At 36.3% G+C, this 23,640-nt stretch overlaps 1 protein-coding gene across 6 annotated transcripts in view; it reads left to right on the top strand.

Annotated features, from left to right (window-relative positions):
• TJP2 (tight junction protein 2) overlaps nt 1-23,640 on the top strand; it is a 156,486-nt gene that overhangs the window by 99,569 nt on the left and 33,277 nt on the right. For all 6 annotated transcript variants that reach the window (XR_003567069.1, XM_027839260.1, XM_027839262.1 and 3 more), the window contains exons 2-7: nt 3,817-3,870; nt 9,873-9,997; nt 13,513-13,615; nt 14,952-15,507; nt 19,761-19,864; nt 20,762-20,915. Coding sequence is in view for 5 of the 6 variants with exons in the window: in XM_027839259.1 (XP_027695060.1) it covers nt 3,817-3,870; nt 9,873-9,997; nt 13,513-13,615; nt 14,952-15,507; nt 19,761-19,864; nt 20,762-20,915 (1,096 nt within the window). In the remaining variant the exon portion in view is untranslated. The remainder of the gene's footprint in view (nt 1-3,816; nt 3,871-9,872; nt 9,998-13,512; nt 13,616-14,951; nt 15,508-19,760; nt 19,865-20,761; nt 20,916-23,640) is intronic.

Raw genomic sequence — 23,640 nt, 5'->3', positions numbered from 1 at the left:
AATTCAAGGCATAATGCTGACTTGGAAGTGCAATGTATAACCATCTCCTCAGCCTGGTAGTTTCTAAATTGTAGCTATGGTAGCCTGAGAGCTGAAAGGGACTTTAGAAATAATCTAATTGAACCCATTCAGTTGACTGGGACAGCTAGGTGGTGCAGTGGATAGAGCACCGGTTCTGGATTCAGGAGGACCTGAGTTCAAATCCAGCCTCAGACACATAACATTTACTAGCTGTGTGACCCTGGGCAAGTCACTTAACCCCCATTGCCTAGCCAAAAAAAAAAGAAAGAAAGAAAGAATGGCAGACTGCAAATTCACTCCTTCCTTATCTCTTCTTGGAATTATTGGCTTCTTTTGAGGCCAGCTCAGGTGTTACTCCTGCATAATGTCTTTCTTGATTCCCTCCTAAATGTTGGTGTTATCTCTCTCTTCAAATTATCTTGTATTAATGCTGCTAGAGTGGACAGAATTTTTATTTGTGAACTCTTAGAGGGCCAGAGACACGATTAATGTGAAGAATATAATTCTCAAAAAGTGGGGCCTTAAGTGGGTAGGTGGCACAGTGGATAGAGCACTGGCCCTGGAGTCAGGAGCTCCTGAGTTCAAATTTGACCTCAGACACTTGATAATTCCAAGCTGTGTGATCCTGTGCAAGTCACTTAACCTGGATTGCCTCACCACAACAAAACAAAACAAAAAGTGGGGTCTGTTTATTTTTTTTTTTGTCTTTTTTGCCCTCAGCACCAACCACAAATCCTTTGAACGTCAACAGTCCTTAATCAATGTTTATGGAATTGAACTAAATTATTTTTCCACAATCATTTCTACCTCTATTTTTCTAACTGCAAATTTGAGATGTGATATTAGCCACATACCTGGTATGATAGTTTTGAGGAGTAAGTTATTTTTAAAGATATTTAATAAGGACCATTGAATTTAACTTTTTTGTGTGGTTGGTACTCTCTTTTTGAAACTGTTTCATAACTTATTAAATTGATTTCAAATTATGATTTATTTTTCCTCAAAGCTAGAAGGTGATCAAATCTGAGCCCTATTGTTATTATCATTATTTAAAATTATTAGTGCCTTTTATCTCTACATAATTTATTTCTGGATGTGCCCCACCCAGTAGGCTTTCCTTTGAAACAAAGGAAAACTGTTGAACTAAGCCTGGTTGTGAGACTATATACAACATCTTCATCCACAGTGCTGACCTTTCCCCTAGGTGAGGAGAGGAAATGGGTTTCTTTATTTCTTCTCCACCAAGATTGGTCAGAATGTTATTATGATTAACCAGTTATTGAACTGTCATTTCCTTGCTCAAAAATCTCTCCAGTGGCACTCCTCATGGTTTTTTTGATAAAATACAAACTCGTGTTCCTAGCATTTAAGACCCTTAAATGTCTAAAATCTCTACTGGCTGCATTGTATTAGCTGAAGGGGAAGATGAACAAAGTTTAGATAAGACTTGCTCTCTGCCCTCTTTACAATCTAACAAAGTCCTTTCCCTTCTTAGAGTTGGGGTGCATTGTTCAGAAAGAAGGTTTAGCTAGGTTAGTGGAAATCGGAGTGCTGAGCCTATAAAGTTAGAATTCTGTCTGTCTAGAGCTAAGGCAGAAGGACTCTGGAAAGTTTAAGGCTTCCTCCAGTTGGACTGGTTGAAGTGTAGAGCTCTACTCACTGCTAGAGGAGCCTTTTTTTTTTTTTGTTTAAATTTAATTTACCACACTTATCTTCTAAACCTCTGGTTCCCCATGTGTAAAATGTAGATACTTATATTTCTTACTGCACAGGGTTTTGTGGTGACAAAGCACAGTGTAAATGTCCACTATTATTTGAGAAGGAATCTTAATGGGCTAACCTTGGCTATCTCCTGCTCTCAAGTTGAACTAAGTCTTCCCTTGCCCTTCCCCTCCCCCTTGCCTTAGCTTTCCGATTGATTGGAAATTCTTGGATTGCTTTTCCTGGTTGGGAATACACAGACTTGGTAGTGTGTTGCCTGGGAATTACAAATGGCTGTCATTCAACTTAGTTTCATGCTAATTTAGTGAGGCCTTTAGGATCCAGGGCAAAATATCTATGTATTTCTTTATTGGTTAAAAGTTTGGTTGTCCCTGTTAGGGGGAATTAATCCTCTTTATGACAAATCGAATTTCAATTGCCCAGCTGGGAGCACAGGAATAATTAAAGGGCACTGAGATCTTATTGTGGAAGAGCCTTGGATTATAAATAGGTTTCCAAAAACTGGGACTATTTATTTTACCTTTGGTCTCATTGTTTTATTGATTGTATGTGTGGTTTACTTAATTTGGTTGGAAGAAATGGTTTGTTTTTTAGTTTGGACTTAGAACTCATTGTGGAATGTCCTATGAACCTGCAAGAGGTTTGTTTTTTTAAAACGGTGACAATAGCTGACATTTTTATAATGCTTGAAGATTCCCAAAATCCTTGTTATCCATTGTCTCATTTGGGCCTTGCTGTCAATTTTACTGAAAAAGGTGACTCTGCCTCTAAGCACAGTTGAGTGAGTGAGAAAGTGTACCCTTTCACCCAGCTGTGGGATGTGAATCCAGAAAAAACAGTCCTGACTGCAGATCTGTAATTTCCGCCAGTATTTTGTGTTTGGGAATTTTGTTACCACAGTAGAGCTAGCTCTGGAATAGTACAACCATTCTAGTAAGTCACTCCACACATTAATTAGTTGAGCCAATTTTTAAAAAAATTATACTAATTTAAATATCATTACATTATTTTGTAAATATAACAGATTCTAATCAGAGATGAAATGGGTAAATGAGAGGTAATTCTTTTTTCTTTTCTAATTTAACTGGTTTCCTTCCCACAAACCCCACACTGATCCCCTCTGATTCTGTTTGTCTGCTTTAAGAAAGTATGTGCTTTGGCTTGATTTTGAAGCCTGTGTTTCAATTACCATGGTGCTTTGAAAAGCGAACAATGAAAAGCCCGAAGGCCTGAAAGGCACAGGGGGTGGGGAGAAGTCCTTATAGGAAATTCACAGAAAGTGCTTCTGGTCTTTTAAAAATGTTTTGTCTTCTTTGAAGATCCACAGGGTAGGAGGGACTGACTGTGTTTTCTGGTGCTGAGAGGGAATGGTTGTCATTTTTTCTATAAACAACCACACTGTTGCCACTCTGTTTCTGCTCCTATTTATTGTGGACACAGATCTCCCTTTGTCAGTCTGATTCAGGCAAGTGTAAAAGAGATTTCCTAATTACTACCATGAACTATTGAGTATTAGAGTTACTGGAAACCAGGGAAATAGCATGGATGAAAGAAATTGTTCCAAAAACCCTTCTGTTCTATTTGTTTTCCCAGAACTGCTAACAAGCCATAAAGTTCGGGGTCATCTTTTATTCTTACTTTGGCCATTACCATTTCAGCTAAAGATGTCAAGTTAACAAAGGAAATTATGAAATGTGTGCAGTGGGGTAGGGAGTGGGGAACTAGGGTAGGGAGTCTGGAAACCTGGGTTCTGATGACTTTGGTGGTCATGCTGTTATTTTCCAGTTGTGTAACCTTGGATGTATAATTTAATCTTTCTTAATTTCCATTTTCTTGTACACTTTTGAAAGCAGATGATCTTTTAGTTTGGAGGACATAGGTAGAAAAAGATAGGCCTGATTTAAAAAAAAAAAAAACAACTTCAAGATTTTATTTACCAAAAGAATAGCTTAACTGGTTCTTGGGTGTTGGGATTCTGTGTGTGTATTGATATGATTATGAACTCTCATTTCAGTCTCAGTATTTGTCCTGTTGTGCTTTCTGTCTTAATTGGTTTTGTTTATTATATTATAGGCTCCAGGCATGGAAGAGCTGATATGGGAGCAGTATACCGTGACCTTGCAAAAGGTAAGTGTGTTTTCTGCCTTTCAAATGTTAAGGGAAGGAAACAAGCATTTTTTAAGTGCCTAATGTACCAGAAACTGTGCTAAAAATATTATCTTATTTGATCCTGACAACAGCCCTGTGAGGTAGGTGATATTATTCCCATTTTAGAGTTGAGAAAATTGAGGCAGACAGGTTCAGTGACTTGCCCAGGGTCACACAGCTAGTAAGTGTCTGAGGACATATTGGAACTCAGGTTTTGACTCCAGGCCCAGCTCTTTATCCATGATGCCACCATGTTAGAATGTTGTTTTCAAAACTATAATATTAATTCTATTCATGTGTATGTATAGTTTCAACAACAATAAAATAAACCAAACTCATAATTAGTGTTATTAAGAGTAGTAATGAATTGTAAGGACTTGCTGATACAAAATTGCTATCAAGAAAGATAGGTACACAAGTTTTTGACGATTAAGTAAATGGAACATGAGATTGAATTTTTTTGGCCTTCTAACAACAGAATTATTCATCATTTAGAGAAGCCCTTTAGTCTATTCACCTCCCAGCAAGACTGGGTAAAACACAATTAAAATCTTTTGGGGGATACATAGGAAAGGAGGGAACTTGGGAAAAGATATTCTATAGTATCTGCCCGTGTCCCTCTTGCAGGTTCATAGGACATTTCACAATGAGTTCTAAGTCCAAACTAAATTAAAGAGTACCGACCTAGGAGGCAGGAAATTTGGGCTCTAATGATAAAGAGATTTTGGATTTTTATAGTGTTTTGACTTTTGCATATATTGACTCATTTTATCCTTGTGACTGCCCTGTAAACTAGGCAAAGTAGCAGTTTTAGAAGTGATAGAACTGAAGCTCAGAAAGGTTGTGATTGACCCAGTATCTCATAGTCAGTGGCGGAGCTGACTAGAACTTGGGTTTCCGTACTGTGGGTCCAGTTTTTCTTTATGTCCTGCAGCATGGCTCTTACATACCAGCTTAGGCAATCAATCCATTTGACCTCTCTCTGTGTCTTAATTTCTTCCTCTGTAAAATGAAGGGGCTAGATAATATAATTTGGCCCTGATGTCTTATCTCTTGCTAAACTATATTTCCTCTATTCATTAAGTTCACTCAAGACTTCAGTGAACCTTAAAAGGTTCCTTCCGGCTCTACAATTCTATAATTCTCAATTAAGATTAAAATCATAGTCAGGATCCTATTTTTTTCTATTCTATAATTCATTGCCTAATTTTGATTTTTTTTTTTAGCATTTAATATATAGTCTGTATACTCCATTATTTTGGATTTGTTCACGTATTACTTAGAATTGTTCCCTAGATCCCCTCTATATGTGTGTAGATCTTGAGTTTCTTTCAGTTTAATTCCTTAAGAACCAAGATGAAGCTTCCTAGGTCTCCATGCTTTTGCATATAAGCTGTCCCCCGCACCGATAATTAATTGCAGGAACTTGTAATGTGTCAGCCTAAGTACTGTCACGTGCTTTCCAGACCTCCCAAGTTGCTGGTGTCCCTCATTATTTTGTATTTATATACAGATTCATATATTTATTGATTTCTGTATATACACATATTTGTGTGTACATGTGGGTATATGCACATACAGAGGCAGCCTGGCATAATGGATGGAGCTGGGAGTACCTGAATCCAGATCTGACCTATGCCACATACCATGTGTATGACCAGAACAGGAGCAAGTCACTGAATCTTTCATTGCCCCTAGGCAACTCTATTAAGATTATGAATTGCAGGGCCGGTACCATCTGCATTAGTAGAGAAAGTATCTCACCATCTGCTTCTTACAGGAATGAAGTCACAGGTCCAGCTTAACTTCCAAATATTTTGTATATAGTTAGGTACATGCTTACTGTTTTACCTGATAGAATGTGAGTTTCTTGAGGGTTGAGACTGTTTCAGTTTGTTTTTATATCCCTAATGAATAGCTTGGCGTATAGAAAATGCTTAATTTTTATTGATAAATTTTTCTCCAATAATGTAGTTTCCCTTTCAGTTATGGTGCTGGGAATTGGATAAAGAGAGGATCCTTCACTGCTAAGTGCAGGCCTGCACAGCCTGTGGCCCTCCAAAGGATTTCGGGTGACCTGTGAAAAATGTAGAGGAAAACATCCTCTACATTTTTCGAGGGCCACCCGAAATCCTTTAGTGTGCCATGAGCAGCCTGTGGGCCACAGGCTGTGAAGGCCTGGCTATGTGTAATGAAAGGACTACTTTAAGGTCCATGACTGCTATTTTTCAGTATCAACTTCCCTGTGTTATTTTATTGTACCAGCCAGCCACTCAGTCAAATCAATAGCCATATATTTGGTAACATGTTGTTCAGTCATTTTTCAGTCATATCTGACTCTTCATGACCCCATTTGGTGTCTTCTTGGCAAAGATACTGAAAGGGTTTGCCATTTCCTTCTTCAGTTCATTTTACAGATGAGGAGACTGAGGCAAACAAGGTTAAGTGACTTGCCCAGGGTCACACAGCTGCTATGGGTCTGAGGCCAGATTTGAATTTGGTAAGATGAGTCTTCTTGACTCTAGGCCTAGCACTCTCTCCATTGTGCCATCTAGTGCCCCAAGCTGTTAGAAAAAAGTATGTAACTTCATATTTTTATTAGTGTTTTGTGATCAGCTGATTTCTCTTTAGCTGCTTTTTAGTTCCCTGAATTCAATCTCACAAACACAGGAGAGTACTCTTAATTTTTCTGTTTTCCTTTGGAGACAAGGTTTTCCATGTTGGATCAGGCCTAATCAAATACTGTATTTAAAATATGTTTTGAAAGTTATAAGTAGAAGTTCCAAAATATCTAAATAGAGGTCTGCGAATAATGAAATTGGAGTAAATTTGAGATTTTGTCACAGAGTTCTGGACACCTTACAGGTGTAATCAAATTTACATATACTTCCTATGTCTAAGAGGGTGGTTAAAAAGCTGTATTTAATTATATGTGGTTATTTTATAGGGTTTCAAAAATAGATTTGTAGTCTATAAGCTTTGTGATTTTTCTTTTGGCTTTAGGAAATCAATTATCCTTGCCAGTCTGTATTTAAAAGGAAGCACTATATAATTTTAAAGGTTGTGCAGAACATCTATTTTATTGGTCCAAATATGGCCTGTATTTTTCTTCCCAATTTGGCATATATAAAATCTTAAGTGTGGGCAATAATCAGTTTTATTCCTTTAGAACATATATGTCTCATATATATACACATACACACATACATACATATATAAATACATTCTTTTTTCTTTCAAAGAGATCTAATTCTGGGAGAATAAAAGGTCAAGAATATCAAGGGAATCAATGGAAAAAAAAAAGGAAGGCAACCTAGTAGTACCTTATTTCAAACTGTATTGCAAAGCAATAATCATCAAAACAATCTGGTACTCACTAGGAAATAGAGTAGTTGATTAGTAGAATAGAATAAGTATATAACATCCAGAGGTAAATGACCATAGTACCTAGTGTTTGATAAACCTAAAGATCCAAGATTTGGGGGTAAGAATTCACTATTCATCAAGAACTGCTAGGAAAATTGGAAAGTATTCTGGAGGAAAGTAGGCATAGACCTATATCTCATTATATACCAAGATAAGGTCAAAATGGATTCATGATTTAGATATAAACGGTCATATAAATAAATTAGGTGAGCATGGGGAAAAAAATTACCTGTGATATCTATGGGTAAGGGATGCTTTTATGATCAAATGAGACCATGAGGTAAAATGGATACTTTTGATTACATGAAATTAAAAAGTTTTTGCACGAGTGAAAACAATGTGGCCAAAATGAGAAAAGCAGGAAACTGAGAAACAAATTTTATGGCAAGTTTCTCTGATAAAGGTCTAATTTCTTAAATATTTAGGGAACAGAGGCAAATTTATGAAAAATAAGAGCCCTTCCCCAATTGATAAATGAAAAGGATATGAACAGGATATTTTCAGAAGAAGAAATCAAAGTTATCAAAAGTCACATAAAAATGCTTTAAATCAATAATAATTAGAGAAATGCAGATTAAAACAACTGAGGTACCTCCGTACACCTATCAGATTGGCTAACATGACAGAGAAGGAAAATAAGAAATGCTAGATGGAATGTGGAAAAATAGGTACATTAATGCACTATTGGAGTTGTGAACCAGTCCAATCATTCTCGAAAAGAATTTGAACTATGCTCAAAGGTCTGTAAAACTGCACACCCTTTGACCCAGCAATACTGCTACTAGGTCTGTACCCCAAAGAGATCGAAGTTAAAGGGAAGGGACCTATATGTACAAAAATATTTATAGCAGCTTTTTTTGTGGTGGCAAAGAATTGGAAATGGAGGGGATGCTCACCATTTGGTGAATGACTAAAGAAGTTGTGGTATATGATTGTGATGGAATACTATTGTGCTATAAGAAATGATGAGGGGAGTGGTTTCAGAAATACCTGGGAAGACTTATATCAGCTGATGCAAAGTGAAATAAGCAGAACCAGGAGAACATTGTACACAGTAATAGCAATATCGTAATGATGATCAACTGTAAAAAAGACTCTGACCAATGCAATGATCCACAACAATTCCAAAAGACTACTGATGAAAAATGCTATCCACCTCTAGAGAGAGAACTGATGAAGTCTGAGTGCAGATTGAAGCATATTTTTTCACATTATTTTTGTTGCTTTTTTCAACATGGCTAATATGGAAATGTATTGCATGACATCACATGTAAATGGGTATCATTGTCTGCCTTCTCAATGGATTGGGGAGGGGTTGGAGGAAGAGAGAGAATTTGGAACTCAAAATAAAGAAAAAAAATTGAATGCCAAAAATAAATAAATGAATAAACACTCTTAAAAATAAATAAATTAAGAACAACAACAAAGAGATCTTATTTGGGAAGATGAATATTTTTGGACTACAATGGCACTTCCAAAAGGCAGCATAACTCTACTATGTAGAGAACAGGCTTAGAATTGGTAACACCTCTATTTAGATTCCATCACTAGCATATTGGCTTGTGATTCTGAGAAAGTCACTTAACTTTTCAGTTCTCAAAGGCAACTCTTTAAGACTATCATTTGCAGATTTTCATTCGTTGAAGGAATTTCCTTCCTTAAGATTCCCCTACACCAGAAGTTCTCAATTTTTTGGTCTTAAAAATTATTGAGGATTACTTTAGAGATTTAACAATTACTGAAGCTTTGTTCATATAGGTTATATCAATATTTACAATATTGGGTATTAAAATGAATAAAAATATAAAATACCCATTTCAAAAGGACAATAATATGACCATTAAAAATTAACACAAGTAATATTTTTATGAAAAGGAATTTTTCCAAAACAAAAAATTTATGAGGATGACATTGTTTTACATATTTTTCTGATTTAATAGAAGACAGTATATCTGCTTTAGCATTCATTCTGTTGCAATATGCTATTTTGATTGAAATTTTCATATGAAGATCTAGACACACAGATATTAGCTGGAAAAGAGAGAAATATTTTTATTAAAATATTAGGCAAATAATATCTTAGTATTATTATGAAAATTATTTTGACCTTGGATACCCAATAAAAGGGTCTCAGGGTCCTTTGGTGTTTCACAAACCACGCTTTGAGAACTATTTGCCCATATCAATGAAAGCATAGATCAGTTCAGATGGAAATCTTTCTGTTTTCAGGCCAGTATGAGTCACACAGTTGCCTTTTCCATTCCTACCAAAATAGTGATATTAGTGCTAAGCAACACTTTGCATCTTCTGCTAGCTTAGATCAATGTCTTGGTCTATATTATCATTTTTCTGTCTCAGATTTTAGAAGATGGGATCATTTCAATGGTGATTTTGAAATTCTAATCGTGCCTACCAACTGTGGCATACTTCTTGATTTGTTGCCTAGAAATTGGTTCTACCCTTATTCCTATGAGTACTTATATTGAAATATGAATATTCTACATGGAATGAATTTCTGCTCACTTTTCTCATCCACTTTTTTCTCATTGTAAAAGGATTCCAAAAGGGGATTTGGTATTGCTGTGTCTGGGGGAAGAGACAACCCCCACTTTGAAAATGGTGAAACATCAATTGTCATCTCAGATGTACTTCCAGGTGGGCCTGCAGATGGACTACTTCAGTAAGTGTGTTTGTTTCTTCTTCCTCTACAGATTTGTCTACAGATATGAAGGTTCTGATTTGATAAATTTTGAACTTGTATATAATTATTTTAAATTAGATCTCTTTTTAGGTTTAAAATGGGCCCAGGACATGGGAAAATGTGCAAGTCTCATTAACAATGAAATAAAAAGCAAATGAAAATAACTCTTAAATTTTCATCCAAGACCTTTTAAACTAGAAGAAATGAATGTAAAAAGTTCAATATTATGGTGTAACAGGCACAGAAACATCGCTGTTTTGGGGGGATCACACTTTGGAGAGTGTCTGCTCTCCATCTGTAAAATGATGGGGTTGTATTCAACTGCCTCCAAGATTCCTTCATATTATCCTATGTCCTATGAAAATGTAACAAGAATTACAAAACATTCATATACTCTTTAACCCATTGCTTTCACTTTTTGGTAGGTATTTTCACTTTTTTGGTATTTACCACCCACCCCCCACCAAGAAATTAAATTTTTTAAGGGGGTAGGGTAATTTGTATAAAAGTTGTTCCTATTTATAATGGGGGTGGGGGGAGAGGAAACTACCCAAATACTTAACAATTGGGAAGTGAATAAGCCAACTATGCTATATTAATCAGATGGAATGCCATATAAATATTAAAAATTAAATGTATGTGTGTACTGTGTCAATAAATATGCTTGAAGCTTCAGGTGAAAATATAATATGTATGCAGTGATGACAACTATCTAAAATAGATCCAAAGATAATTTGGAATGATGAAAAGTTTCGAGCAATGGTTTTTAACCTTTTTTGTGTCATGGACCCCTTCTCAGAAATTTTCAAATGCATAAGATGAAATACCTAGTATTATAAAGAAAACCTATTATATTGACATAGTTATCTATCTGTCTGTCTATCTATCTATCTATCTATCTATCTATGTTAAGAAAGCTTGGTTGAAAATTCTATATATGAAGTAATCTGGCATTGTGGATAGAAGGGTGGTCTCAGAGTCAAGAAGACCAAGGTTCAAGTTTTACCTTTGACCCTGGGCCAGTCACTGAAATTCCCGGTACTCACAAACTTCTTAGCATTCAGCACAATTAGTTGCAAAGAAGGCAGGGTGAGTTTCCTCACTCATGGAGTTGCTTAAACCAGTGAAATCACAGGTTCAATCTCTATCTATTTATTTTCCTGTGTGTTTATGGAAGGGAATTCAGAATAGGGATTCCAAATCATTGTTTTCTGAACTCCCATTCCCACTTTGGGCACATCTTAAATCAAAAGACCATGTCACCATGAAGAATAAGAAATAAGAAGCAAACAGAAGTCTTTGGTTTTATGAGATGTGATGGAGAAGAACAAACAATAAAACCTCCCTTTTATTTTCATTTTCTTCCTGCTTTCTCCTCAATAAACCTCTCTCAAATTTCTTTTTCTCTGTTTTAAAGTATGCATGAATTTCACAGAGAACCTTTATTGAAGTGACTAAGCTAAATTTCCTCTTGAGAATAAGCAGTAAGAACCATTTACTCTGAATACTCTGAATGCTCTGAAGCATTAGTTTACTAAATGCTATCCTTATTGAAAAATAGAGTGCAGTGTTAGATGGTTCCTAATGTTTTCTCTAGTTATGGGTTCTGCCTTTAGAGAATTCAGTTGTGTAGATTTTTAAAAAGCTATTTTGCAATAGTCTTTGGATAGCTCTGTAGTTTTGTTTTGTTTTGGGTGGGGGGAGATGGGCATGAAAGTAACTAAGTCATTTGAATAGGTCTTACTAAAAGCCAGTGAGATGTCATTTCAGCAATCTTGCATGCATAATAAAGAAAAGTTCTCAAATGTGACTTTTGGGACTCTAAGACAAAGGTCCTTAACCTTTTTTGTGTCATGGATGCCTCTGGCAGTCTGGTGAAGTCTATGGATCCTTTCTCTACAGAATGTTTTTAAAATGCATGAAATAAAATACGTAGGATTACAAAGGAAACATTATAGTGGAATACTGTTAGCAAAATATACATTTTATTTTTTTTTAAAAAAGCCAATATATTGCAGGTTAAGAACTTCTGGAGCTAGGCTCTCTTAAAGTTTTTGCTTTGTTTTGTTTTTCAGAAAACAGATATACAAGGGTCAAAGCCTTTTTTAACAACCCAGTCCTTCATAAGATGTCAATTTAAGACTACCTGATCTGGACCTGGAATGAGGAGGGTGACCAAAACCCCTGCCCCTACCTTGTGACCATTTCATTTCTGGCACCCAGCCTAAAACCCAGGTCATTAGCACCATCTTCTGGGTTTTTCTGGCTACCAATCTGGTTTTCTTCCACCCAGATTCCAGCAGGATGCAAGTTTTCTATACCATCTTCCTTTTCCAGGTCACCTGATCTTAGTGCACCAACTTTTATGTATTTTAAAGGGGAATTAATTGCAAAGCACTATAAGGAACATATTTTTCTAAAGGAGAGAAAGTCATTTAATAACAGAACAAAAGAATGTGTGTTGGAAATTGTAGATATTCTTAGAATATTTCCCTAAACCTAAGTATCTTAAATTGTTTTTATTAGTTTTTTTCTTCCTTCTTAGTCTTGGCCTTGGCTTAGTTCCAATGTATTTATCATGGCTTTATCTGACCAGGCTACTATGTCTTAACCCTCTGGATCCTTTTGAAGGTGGTGGGTTAGGAATCTTATGCAGCTACTGTAAGAAAGGTACACACTGTTTTCCCATAGTACTGCTCCAGTTCATTCATTCCCAGAATGCGTCACATTGCTCATGGCTTGTGAAAGTCCCTGGACCTTTTCCCTTCCCTTCTGGGACAGACTTATACTTCACCCTGTTCCTAAGGCTTTCTATGCTCTGACCTATGAAAGCTAATGTTTCTTATACTTCTTCCCATCTCTCTATTCTGGTGGGTCTGCCTGAAATGTATTTCACTAATTAGACCTTTTTTGTTGCCTGGTTCTAGATTATCAAATCACTACTGCCTGTACTCTACCTTGGTCTTGGAGCCTTGATGCTGTGGTCCATGCCAGACCACTGACTCTGTGGCATGAATTCCTATTCCACACTTTGTAGCTTTTAGCCTTTGTGATCTCTCCCTAGTCCTCTACTCAGTGACTGAATTGATACATATCCTGGAGCTAAACAATATTAAGAACCTTTTCTTGTTCTCCTCTCGGTATCTAACCACTTTCACTATTTTAAGGAGAAGAATCACTAGACTCCTCCCCCCTGGGATGACTCCTAAAGACTATATGCCTTTTACTGTATACAAATGAAAACTACATTGACATAAAACAGTATCATCATGTATTGGTAACTGGAGAAAGTATATCCATAATAAGTTTTTTGAAATTCTTTCGAATTGTTAGGACACTTCAAACTCAGTAGAGTTGTAATTTATTTGCTTTTGAGATATAGCATTGATAAGTATCAGTCATTAAATGTTTAAAATTGCTTTATGCTTAGAATCGACCTAAAATTATTTTAGATGAGAAGTTTATCACAATTCATTTTATATTTTTGTTTACAGAGAAAATGACAGAGTGGTTATGGTTAATGGCACCCCCATGGAGGATGTACCGCATTCGTTTGCTGTTCAGCAGTTGAGAAAAAGTGGGAAGATAGCTGCTATTGTAAGCCATGGATTCACATTCAGTTTTGTTTCAGTAGCTTTTTGTTTCTATGCCCAGAAGAAAATTACCACTTTTAACTGTCTCAAGGAATTACACAATCTAGAATCCAATTGCTTTTGTGTTTTTAATGCTGTTTTTTGTATGTATGTATGTATGTATATGTGCTTTGAGTTTTTGAGTGGGCAGAGTGGTTTTTAATTAAAGGAAAGGATGGAAGAGACTTCTGGGGAGGTTTTTTGTCCCCCCCCCCCTTAAACTACTAATTTGTCAAAGCATATCATTCTAGGTTCAATGACAACCTACTTTTTAAAAAAATGAAATAGCTTATGAAAAGGTGAGAGTATACTGCAAGAATAAAAATAAAATAGGATAAAGGATTTTATGGCATTTAAAAAGGGTTCTACATATTTAAGGGATTTATTATGATAAATAATTTTTGAAGGAAAAAATAAGCTTACTTGAATAACAAAGCATGATGGCACAGTTCCTGTACCAATAGTGAACTCAGTATGTGTACTGGTAAGCAAAGGAACAGATTTTGTTTTATTTCTCTAAAATTGTACAAAAGCTTCTTTTTCTTTTTTTTTTTGGTGAGGCAGTTGGGGGTAAATGACTTGCTCAGGGTCACACAGCTACTAAGTATCAAGTGTCTGAGGCTGGATTTGAACTCAGGTCCTCCTGACTCCAAGGCTGGACCTCTATCCACTGCACCATCTTATTTTTCTTTCTTTACATCAACAAATGACTAACAATCCTTAATTCCCCCAGTCCCCATCCATTCTCCAGTGGAACCCTTGTATCTAAGGACTATAGTTAAGTAAAACAAATGAGCACAATGATCATATCTGACAATATAAGCCTCATTTTGTACCTGTAGTCCATCACTTCTGCCAAAGACAAAGTTTTTTGCTTCATGTGTTTTTTTGGTTGTTGCAAGTGCGCAACTTTCTCACGATAAGCAAATTCACATATATAAAGAAGCAAAATTAAGTATTACCAATCTCTTTGATGTATGATGCTAAAGTTCTAAAGAAGTGCATCGAAGTTAACATGGAATATTAATGAGAAAAAAGAATTTTGAATAAACAAATGTAGATATAAACATCGGAGATATTTTATCTTTACTAGGCTAGAAACACTTGTAGGGAAAAGATTATATTGTTAATTCTATATTTGTTATAAATAAGTGCATAAGTAATAATTTTACTTATTAGAAATAAGAATATTTCACAGTAATCTGAGTTTTCCAATTTAGCTTTGAGTGGGAGCAGATTCTAATAGGAATGTTATTTTTATGACTATACTGCATTTTCATTGCAAGTTCTTATGTCAACAGGTTGTCAAGAGACCCCGCAAAGTGCAGCTTGCTCCTCTAAGGGGCAGCCCTTCCATGGATCCAGATGAACAGGCTTTCCACGTAATGGATGACCAGGCAGAGTTCGATGGCAGAAGTGCCCGTAGTGGATACAGTGAGAGGAGCTGGCACAGTGGCAATGGAGGACGTAGCCACAGTTGGGAAAATAGCCCTGAAAGAAGACTTCCCTATGACCAACCTCATGGCCGAGAAAGGAGCCACAGCCGTGAACGGAGCCGGGGTCGGAGTCTGGAGAGAGGTTTAGATCAAGACTATAGGAGAGACAAGAGCCGAGGCCGAAGCATTGACCGAGATGATAGTTATGACCGCGGCTATCGGAGGGATTACAGTCCATCTGTGCAGTATAACCAGAGGCAACCATCTAATATTAGATATGAGATGAGGGGCCACAGCCGAGATCAACTGAATTCCCGAAGTCCCACTCCTGAGATGCAGCGGCGTCGGCCAGATCACGTGGAGCAGCGTGACATAGAAAGACCCATTGATGTCCTTTTGATAAAAAGCAAACCCAATGAAGGTAGTGATGGTTTATTACATGCAAATTCCTTCTGAAATAGTATGATATTAAAATGGTGTCTTTTTTGAGGCAAAAGTCCATAGACACATTCCTTTTGAAAGGAGATGGCTCCATAAAGAGGTCAGCAGATAGGGCAAAAAAAGAGAAAATAGAGTCAATAGTTTTGGCACAGGTTATAGATTCATAGGGTTTAGAACTGGAAAGGGCTTATTATCTAGTCCAACCCTCTTATTTCACAGGTGAGGACACTACATCCCAGAATGGTGAGGCAAGTAGTACAAAATCATACAGGCAGTAAGTAGGGGAGCCAGGATTTGAACTTAGCTTTTCTGAATCCAAATGCAGTGCGTATCCTTCTGATTCAGCAGCCAAAGAATCATGATAGCACAGGTTTGTCTTTATAGTCACTTGTTTTCTTCTCACTCTTCTATTTCTCTTCCATGTCTCTGACTGTCCAAATTAAGAAAGAAATAAGAGGTTTGTGGGGGGAGAGGTCTATATTATTGATCGCAGAGTAAGTTGTTTTGCTTTAGAAGCTGCTATAAAAGCTACCAGTCTTTGTAAGTGGCTGGATTTATTCTTGTTGAAGAAAAATAAATGAATTTTTGAAAGACCTCCTCTACCATTCATACAAATGTCTTTCTAATGTCCTTTTGAAAGAAATCTCTTTGACAACTTACAGAGAAAGGCCAGAGGGGAAATTTTTGTGTGTATGTGCACACGCACACTCACACTTACACACGCACACTCACACACACACACACTAATATTCCTCTGCACCAGTGATTATTTCCCCAAAGAAACTCCTCTCCAAACTTATAAGTAACAGAAAAGTAGCATTCAACGTACAGAGATTCTGTTTACCTGCCACCTTTGTTACAGGACATATTTAATTTATAAAATTGGGTATGTCTCCTATAAAAGCTGCTAAGGTTTATTTGTTGTTGTTGTTATTGTTGTTTTACAAGCATGAGACAAAGACTGTTTATTCACATGGGCCAAAATAGCCAATCACTTATCCCAGCACCTTCTTGATTGATTCTAAGGTGCCCAGAAGTAGATTGATGTAGCTCTAGGTTAGCCGCTCCTTGGCTTCTGGTATTCTCTGCAACATAGCTTATAGGGATGTCTTATGTGTCTCTATCTGTGCCCCATTTTAGTAGGGCTCATTTCAGTTTTGCAAGGAAGGAGGTTAGATTCTTTATTCTTATAACATCAAGAAAAATATAGCTTGATTTGCGTTTAAATCTAATCGGTGTTCAAAGAACACATCGTATCAGTCAGTTCTGGGATATTTTTTGAGGGGAAGGGGTGTTGTTTTGTTCTAAATAAAAGAGTGTAAAGAGCCTAGTTATATAACTGTATAGAAATGGTTGACTGAGGGATTGTGCAGCAATGCTATTTTCTGGAATTGAACTTAGGGTGTCACATTACTAAGAGTGAAAGTAAGAACCCTCCTTTCAGCAGGCCCTTTTGTTAGCACTGTACTTGAAAAGTTCAATTTAGGGGAGTGTGAAGCCCTTAACTATTCACCATGACAGGGCAGAAAGCAAGCACCCCTCCTTGCCCTGAAGAATGAAAGACTTAAAAACAGTGTGAGAAAAGGAATAAGTGAATTCACTGTTATTAGGGCACTGTTCAGTACTGACTTTTCTCCAGTGGATCATGCCAGCAGCTTAAATTTCACCTTACAGAACTTCCCACTTATTCCCTCCCTCAGTGAACCTAGAGAAAAGGTCCATTGGCTCTTCAGCATCATTGACAGAGATCTCTAAGATACCCAATTATTTCTTCTGGTCTGTTCTATCCTCATTCTATGGATGTTGTTTGTTTCTCTTTTCCCATATTTCAGCCTGGTACACTTGCAGTTTAAACATCATTTCCTCTACCTTCAGAATAAGAAAAATAACACTTAGCTATCCTGAAGCTTATTTTCTGAAAAATATTGAACTAAGAGCCACCAAGAAATCAATCAAAGGGCTAGATTCTGCATTTGATACAGGAAAGCATATTATACATTTCAGGCCACTGCATTACTCAACTGACAATTACCAAAATCTACCTAATTTCCCCCAAAAATCTATTTCTAAGCCACAGAATCAGAGTTGGAAAGGACCTCAAAGGCCATCCAGTCCTCTCCCAATTTGAACAACAATCTTCTCTACGATATCACCAGCAAGTAGTCATATAGCCTCCATTTAAAAGTATTCTAGTAAAAGGAAACCCACTACCTCTGGAGAGGCAACTCATTCTACTTGGAGGCAGTTTTTATTCAGGATTTCCTTCTTTCTTTTTTCTAATAAATCTATCTCTTTGCCACTCTAAGCACCCCTTTCCCCCACTTCTTAGACATTTATCCCTATGGCCATGGACAAGTCACATAATCCTCTCAGTGCCCCTAGAAAGCTCTTCAAGACCAAAGTTATCAGTGAGTTACCAGTCTGCATTAGTGGAGAGAGTTTACACATGAGGGGTTCCCCACACTGATAAAGTCACCAATCTGAACCAGAAAAAAAGTAAACTGGTCCATTGTTCTAGCTTGTCGGTATCTTTTAGGGTCCTGCTTCTCTTTATTTGTGAGTAAACAAATAAATCTGTGTACTTACTTTACATGTTAACTTTAGCCACTGTAGCAAGGAGGAAAGGAAATAGAAAAGGATTACATTTAGCACTGAGTGAGTTCAAGAGTCAGTAAAGGAGCCCCAACACTTAAATAAAATTTCATTTCCATAAGAGCGTGGAAGAATGTAAAAAAAAAAAATTTATATACCTATTTGATCTCTGATTTAAAAAAAGCAAACAAATCACCAAATATGAATCCTGGTTCTGCTGCTTATTACTAATGTGACTTTGGGAAGTTCACTTTACTTCCTTGGCCTCTGTTTTTTCCTCAACTGTAAAATCATAGTCTCCTAGGTTCCTTCCAGTTCAAAATTCGGTGATCCTACTCTCTGATGCTTCATTGAATAATTATTGTATGCCTGTCTTAAGAAGAAAAAGGTAGTCATAATTGTGAAAATTGGGCCTGAATATGACAGCTCCTTCTGCCTAATGATGATGCTTGGACAGCAGGGTTCCTCCTCTTAGGAGTCCTCATCAGCAATTTTTATATTTTAGGTACTGTTATAATCACATTTGATTGGATTTCTTATGACCAATAGGCTAGGCACTGTGGATACAACTGTGTTAAAGTGTGGAGGGATTTGCATTCTACTGGGAAGAAAAAATATACACAAATAGATGGCATCTAGATAGCATTATACAGAGGTGTCAAACGTGTGGTCCTCAGGTCACATGCATTCCTGAATGAGGCCTGTAAATGTAATTGGGAAATATCTAACAAAAACTTAGATGATGTTAATAGGTGGTTTTCTAAGTCAATATGTAGTCCACAGACGGATTATGATGGATATGTTTAGTGACCCAGTTTCTATTTGAGACACCACTGGTAGAGGAGGATAGAATGCTTGTCTTGGAGCGAAGAAGACCTGAGTTCAAATCCTCTTCAGAGACTTACTAGCTAAGTGACCCTGGGTAAGTCAGCTTCTGTCAGCTTTAGTTTTTTCTTGTGTAAGGTGAGGATAAAAATTGCACTTACCTCAAAGAGTTAAGAGAATTAAATGAAATGATACATATAAAGAATTTTGCAAAACTTAAAACAATTATGTGAATGGAAGCTGTTGTTATTACATAAATACAGAGGAGTTTTTTTGTTGTTTTATTTTTTGGTTGAGTAGAGAACTTACAACTAGGTGACTGGGAAAGGCCTGATGTAGGGGCAGCTGAGTGGCAAAATGGATTGAGTTCTGGACCCGAAGTTGGGAAGACTCATCTTTATGAGCTGAAATCTGGCCTCAGACACTTACTAGCTATGTGACCCTGGGCAAGTCACTTAATCCTCTTTGCCTCAGTTTCCTTATCTGTAAAATGAACTAGAGAAGGAAACAGGATTTACTTCTACTGAAATTCAGCCTTACACTTTGGCTTTTCAAATGACACCATGATCAATCTAACAAATTTCAAATATAAAAATTAAATTGTGTGGTATGTGAATTGAGTGGTTAAAAACAGTCATGATATATTAATGTGCCTCTAAGAATCACTTTGATCTTTAATTTTAAAAGAATGGCTTATATGACAGGTATTCTGGAAGGGTGAATAAAATGGCTTTAAAAAGTGTATTTTTACCCAATTATCTGAACTAATTTCAACTTTCTATAAAATGTAATGGCATATATGTTTTTGCTTTCTAGAATATGGTCTCCGACTTGGGAGTCAGATTTTCATAAAAGAAATGACTAGAACTGGTCTGGCAACTAAAGATGGCAATCTTCATGAAGGGGACATAATTCTTAAGGTAGGTATGGGTAGAAGATTGTGAAACATATGCTGTTAGGACCCCGATATTTTATGTTTACATTTCTTTCCTCTGTTAGAAGACAGTCATTCCTCCAATTTATTGTGTGACTATGGATATTTGTTTCAAGATTCTTTTTTTTTTTTGTGGGTTGGGGAGTGGGAGGAAGAGAACATATATTTCTGTTAATTTTTTGAAAATAGAGAAGTGTGGGGAGTTACAGATGTAAAATGTTACATGTGCTTTCACTTTATTATTAGTCTTGTTTTTATTTTATTACAAGAGACCTTTCATGAAGTAGGAATAATCTATAACTGTCATAATGAACACACAAAATATCGATAAAACTTTTTGAAAATAGGTAAAAATTTAGGATGAGCAGAAATGGGAGAGAGAATTTTATAGTTTTCTCTGAAAAAGACATTAGGAACACCTGAATTTCCAAGGGTTTCATTAAAAGATTTTTGCAATGGGTTGTATCATTTCTCCCCACAAGGTAAATACCTTCTCCTTTCCCTTTGATACTGTAAAAGCTTGTATTGCCTACAAGGAGAGACAGAAAAATTAGAAAACAAATTCAAATATGCGATTAATTCATTGAAATAATTTAGCTTGTGAACTGAACTACTTCAGATCAACCATATTTTTGTCTTGAGTTTAGGGGTATGAACAAGCAGAATACAGTTTAAACAGATTGTAAATGCTTTTATAGTTATGTTTGAGAAGGACAATTCATTTTAAAGCTGTGCCTAAGTCTATTTGAATCTTACACTTCTTTTTGAATATTTGACAAATCTGCTGAATTTGACAAAATAATGAGTTTTTTTCTGATGAATATTTACACTGTTCACAGTGTATTTTTTTTAACAATTTAAAAAATGTTTATATTCTTCACAGATTAATGGCACTGTAACAGAAAATATGTCTTTAGCTGATGCCCGAAAACTGATAGAGAAATCAAGAGGGAAACTCCAGCTAGTAGTCTTGAGAGACAGCAAGCAAACTCTAATTAATATACCTTCGTTGCATGACAGTGACTCTGAAGTAGAAGGTAAGATAGCATGTGGGCTAACATAAGGTGAGTTTAGTTTAAGGAATGATACTGTTTTCTTTGCCTTTGTTTACATTCATATAACCATCTAGAAAAGGAAGGATATTGACTTATCCAAATTCAAGGAATAATTAGAAAATTCAGGTTCATATTTAAATGTTTATACTTTAATTTCAAAAGGTTAGTAATGATTAGTTTGAGTAATCCTTTATTGTTTGGTCACAGATGTTTTCATATGAAAGTGTGTACTGAGCTAGATCTCTCTCTCTCTCTCTCTCTCAACTCAAACATACTTGTAAAATTCCAAGGGGAGTTATTTTAGACTCATGGCCTGTAATCAGGCAGAACTTGTTCCTGAATAAAAGATTATCCCTTTTAAATTTTACACAATAAAACCTAGGAATTTTCTAATTGTTCTTCCTTTTAGTCAGCAAATATATTGCGTGTAAGGCCAAGCTGAAAGGGATAAAATAAAAGTGTGAGTAGAGTTCTATCCTTGTTTTCAGCAATCTTGAAATTTAAGGGAATTAAGTATTTTACATAAATAGGTATAATTTTTTAAAAATATGTTTTAATACATTCTAACTTTAAGAAATTTAGCAGGGGGGGGCAGTCAGGGTTAGGTGACTTGCCCAGGGTCACATAGATAATAAGTGTTTAAAGCCAGATTTGAACTCAGGTCCTCTTGACTCCAGGACTGCTGTTCTATCCACTGTGCCACTTCACTGCCCCAATAAATAGTTATAATTTTTTTTGAATTTATAGTATGAGAAGAATAAAGTCCTAGTTCAAAGGAGACGTCATACCTAGCTTATTGTTGTAGGATGGTAGTGGAGCAGAACCTGGGTATCGGGAAAGGCTTCCTGGTAGAGGGGGCATTTGTGCTAGACTTTGAAGTATATGGGCAAGTTATTCTAGGTTTAGGTAACTGCATAAGCAAAGGTAGGGAGGTAGGAAAGTGTAGGGGGAATATTTAACAAACAATTGAGTGGTCCAGATTCCCTGGATGAATTGGAATAATATGAAATAAGGCTGGAAATATAGAATGGAGTAAGATCATAGAGGATGCCAGAATAAGAAATTTGGGTTTTTATTTAGTACCTACTGGACAGCCCTTGAAGATTGTAAGCAGCAGAGTGGCATGTATGTCCAGAGTGGTACATTAGGAAATTTTAACCTTCCAAAGAAGTGAGTGAGATGGACGAGAGAAACTAAAAGTATGGAGACAAATTAGGAAGTTAGTCTAAGCACAAACTAAGTATGACTTTAACCAGAGTGGTAGAAGTGGAATTAGAAAAGTGATAAATGAAAAAGATAATATGGAGGTGGAATTATTAATAAAACTTGGTGATATGGAAGAAGAGGAAGGTTAAGAATGAATGATAGCTTCAGGATTTTGAGCCTGGATGACTGCGATGGTGGTATTATTAACATAAAGCAGTGAACTCAGGAGGAGAAGAGGAGGATCAGATTTTGTGGAAAACAGTTGTGATATAGTGGGAATAATTGTACTGAGTGTCAGGAGACTTGGGTTCTGGTCCTGAATTTGCTACCGGCTACCTATGTGACCTTAGATAACTCACTGTATTTTGCTAGGTTACAGTTTTCTCACTGATAGGAATGAGGACATGGGGCTAAATTATCTCTAAAGTTCTGTCTTTTTTTTAATTATTCAACTATAATGAGTTTAGTTTGGGGGCTTATTGAGTTAGAAGTGTTGGTGTAATACCCTATCTAGGTGGAGAAGTTTGACATATTGGAAATCTAAGTCAAGAATTTGGGGAAAAGGTTGGAGCTAAAAATGAAGATTCAAAATCCTTCTGCACAGAGTTAATAGTTAAGGTCATTCCCATGGAGAAAAGTGTAAAATAGTTGTGAGTATTTATATAGCTAGCACTTTACATGTGATAATCTCTTTTGATTCTTATAGAAGACCAGCGAGGTGTTGTTATCCCAACTTTTCAGATGAGGAAACTGAGGCTGAGAGAGATCAAATGACTGGCCCTGAATTACACAATGTCTGAGGCAGGATCCAAACTCCAAGTCACTCTATCCCCCTTAGCTGCCTGACAGCTAAAAGAAAGAAAGGAAAAGTAGAAAAAAAATCCAAACTGACCACCCACCCTTTGTGTAGGCAGCACTTTTTATCTTAGTAAAAGAGTAGTTTAAAGGAAAAATAGGCAGTCTAATCATTTGGAAATAATTCATTAGAATTGCCTCATACTAGAGCATTAGACAACCAAGGCTCTTTTTAAAAGTAATAAAGCATTGTTCAAGTCAAATTTCTCTATAAGGCAGGATTTGAATCTAGCTATGACATAGAATTAAACATGTAGGTTGTTTCCTACTTGTTAAGCTCCTTTCTTTCCCATGGAAAAAAACAATGGAAAATATGTATTTCTTAAGTTTAATAGGTTGCCCTCTTATCTCTCCAATACCTTTAAGATACACAGCCGTCTATTACCACCAAATTGTAAAACTTTTCCAACTATTTTCATGCATAAGGCACCTTAAGTGGGAAGTTAGTACCTTTCACTAATCCAAGGGTTCTTAACCAGAGGGAGCTCTCTGAACTTGTTATTTAAAAAACTATTTTGATAACAGGTTTTTAATATAATTCATTGCCTTTGTTAATCCTACATATTTTATGTATTTAAGAATATTATACTGAGAAGAGGCCACAGGTTTCAGCAGATTGTTAAAGGGTTTCATGACACAAAATAGA

This window comes from Vombatus ursinus, unplaced genomic scaffold, assembly GCF_900497805.2.
Source record: "Vombatus ursinus unplaced genomic scaffold, bare-nosed wombat genome assembly UNPS02014832.1, whole genome shotgun sequence".
In the NCBI taxonomy this organism is placed as follows: Eukaryota; Metazoa; Chordata; class Mammalia; order Diprotodontia; family Vombatidae; genus Vombatus; species Vombatus ursinus.
The sequence above is the reverse complement of the archived record's forward strand: the minus strand, read 5'-3'. Positions and strand labels throughout refer to the sequence as shown.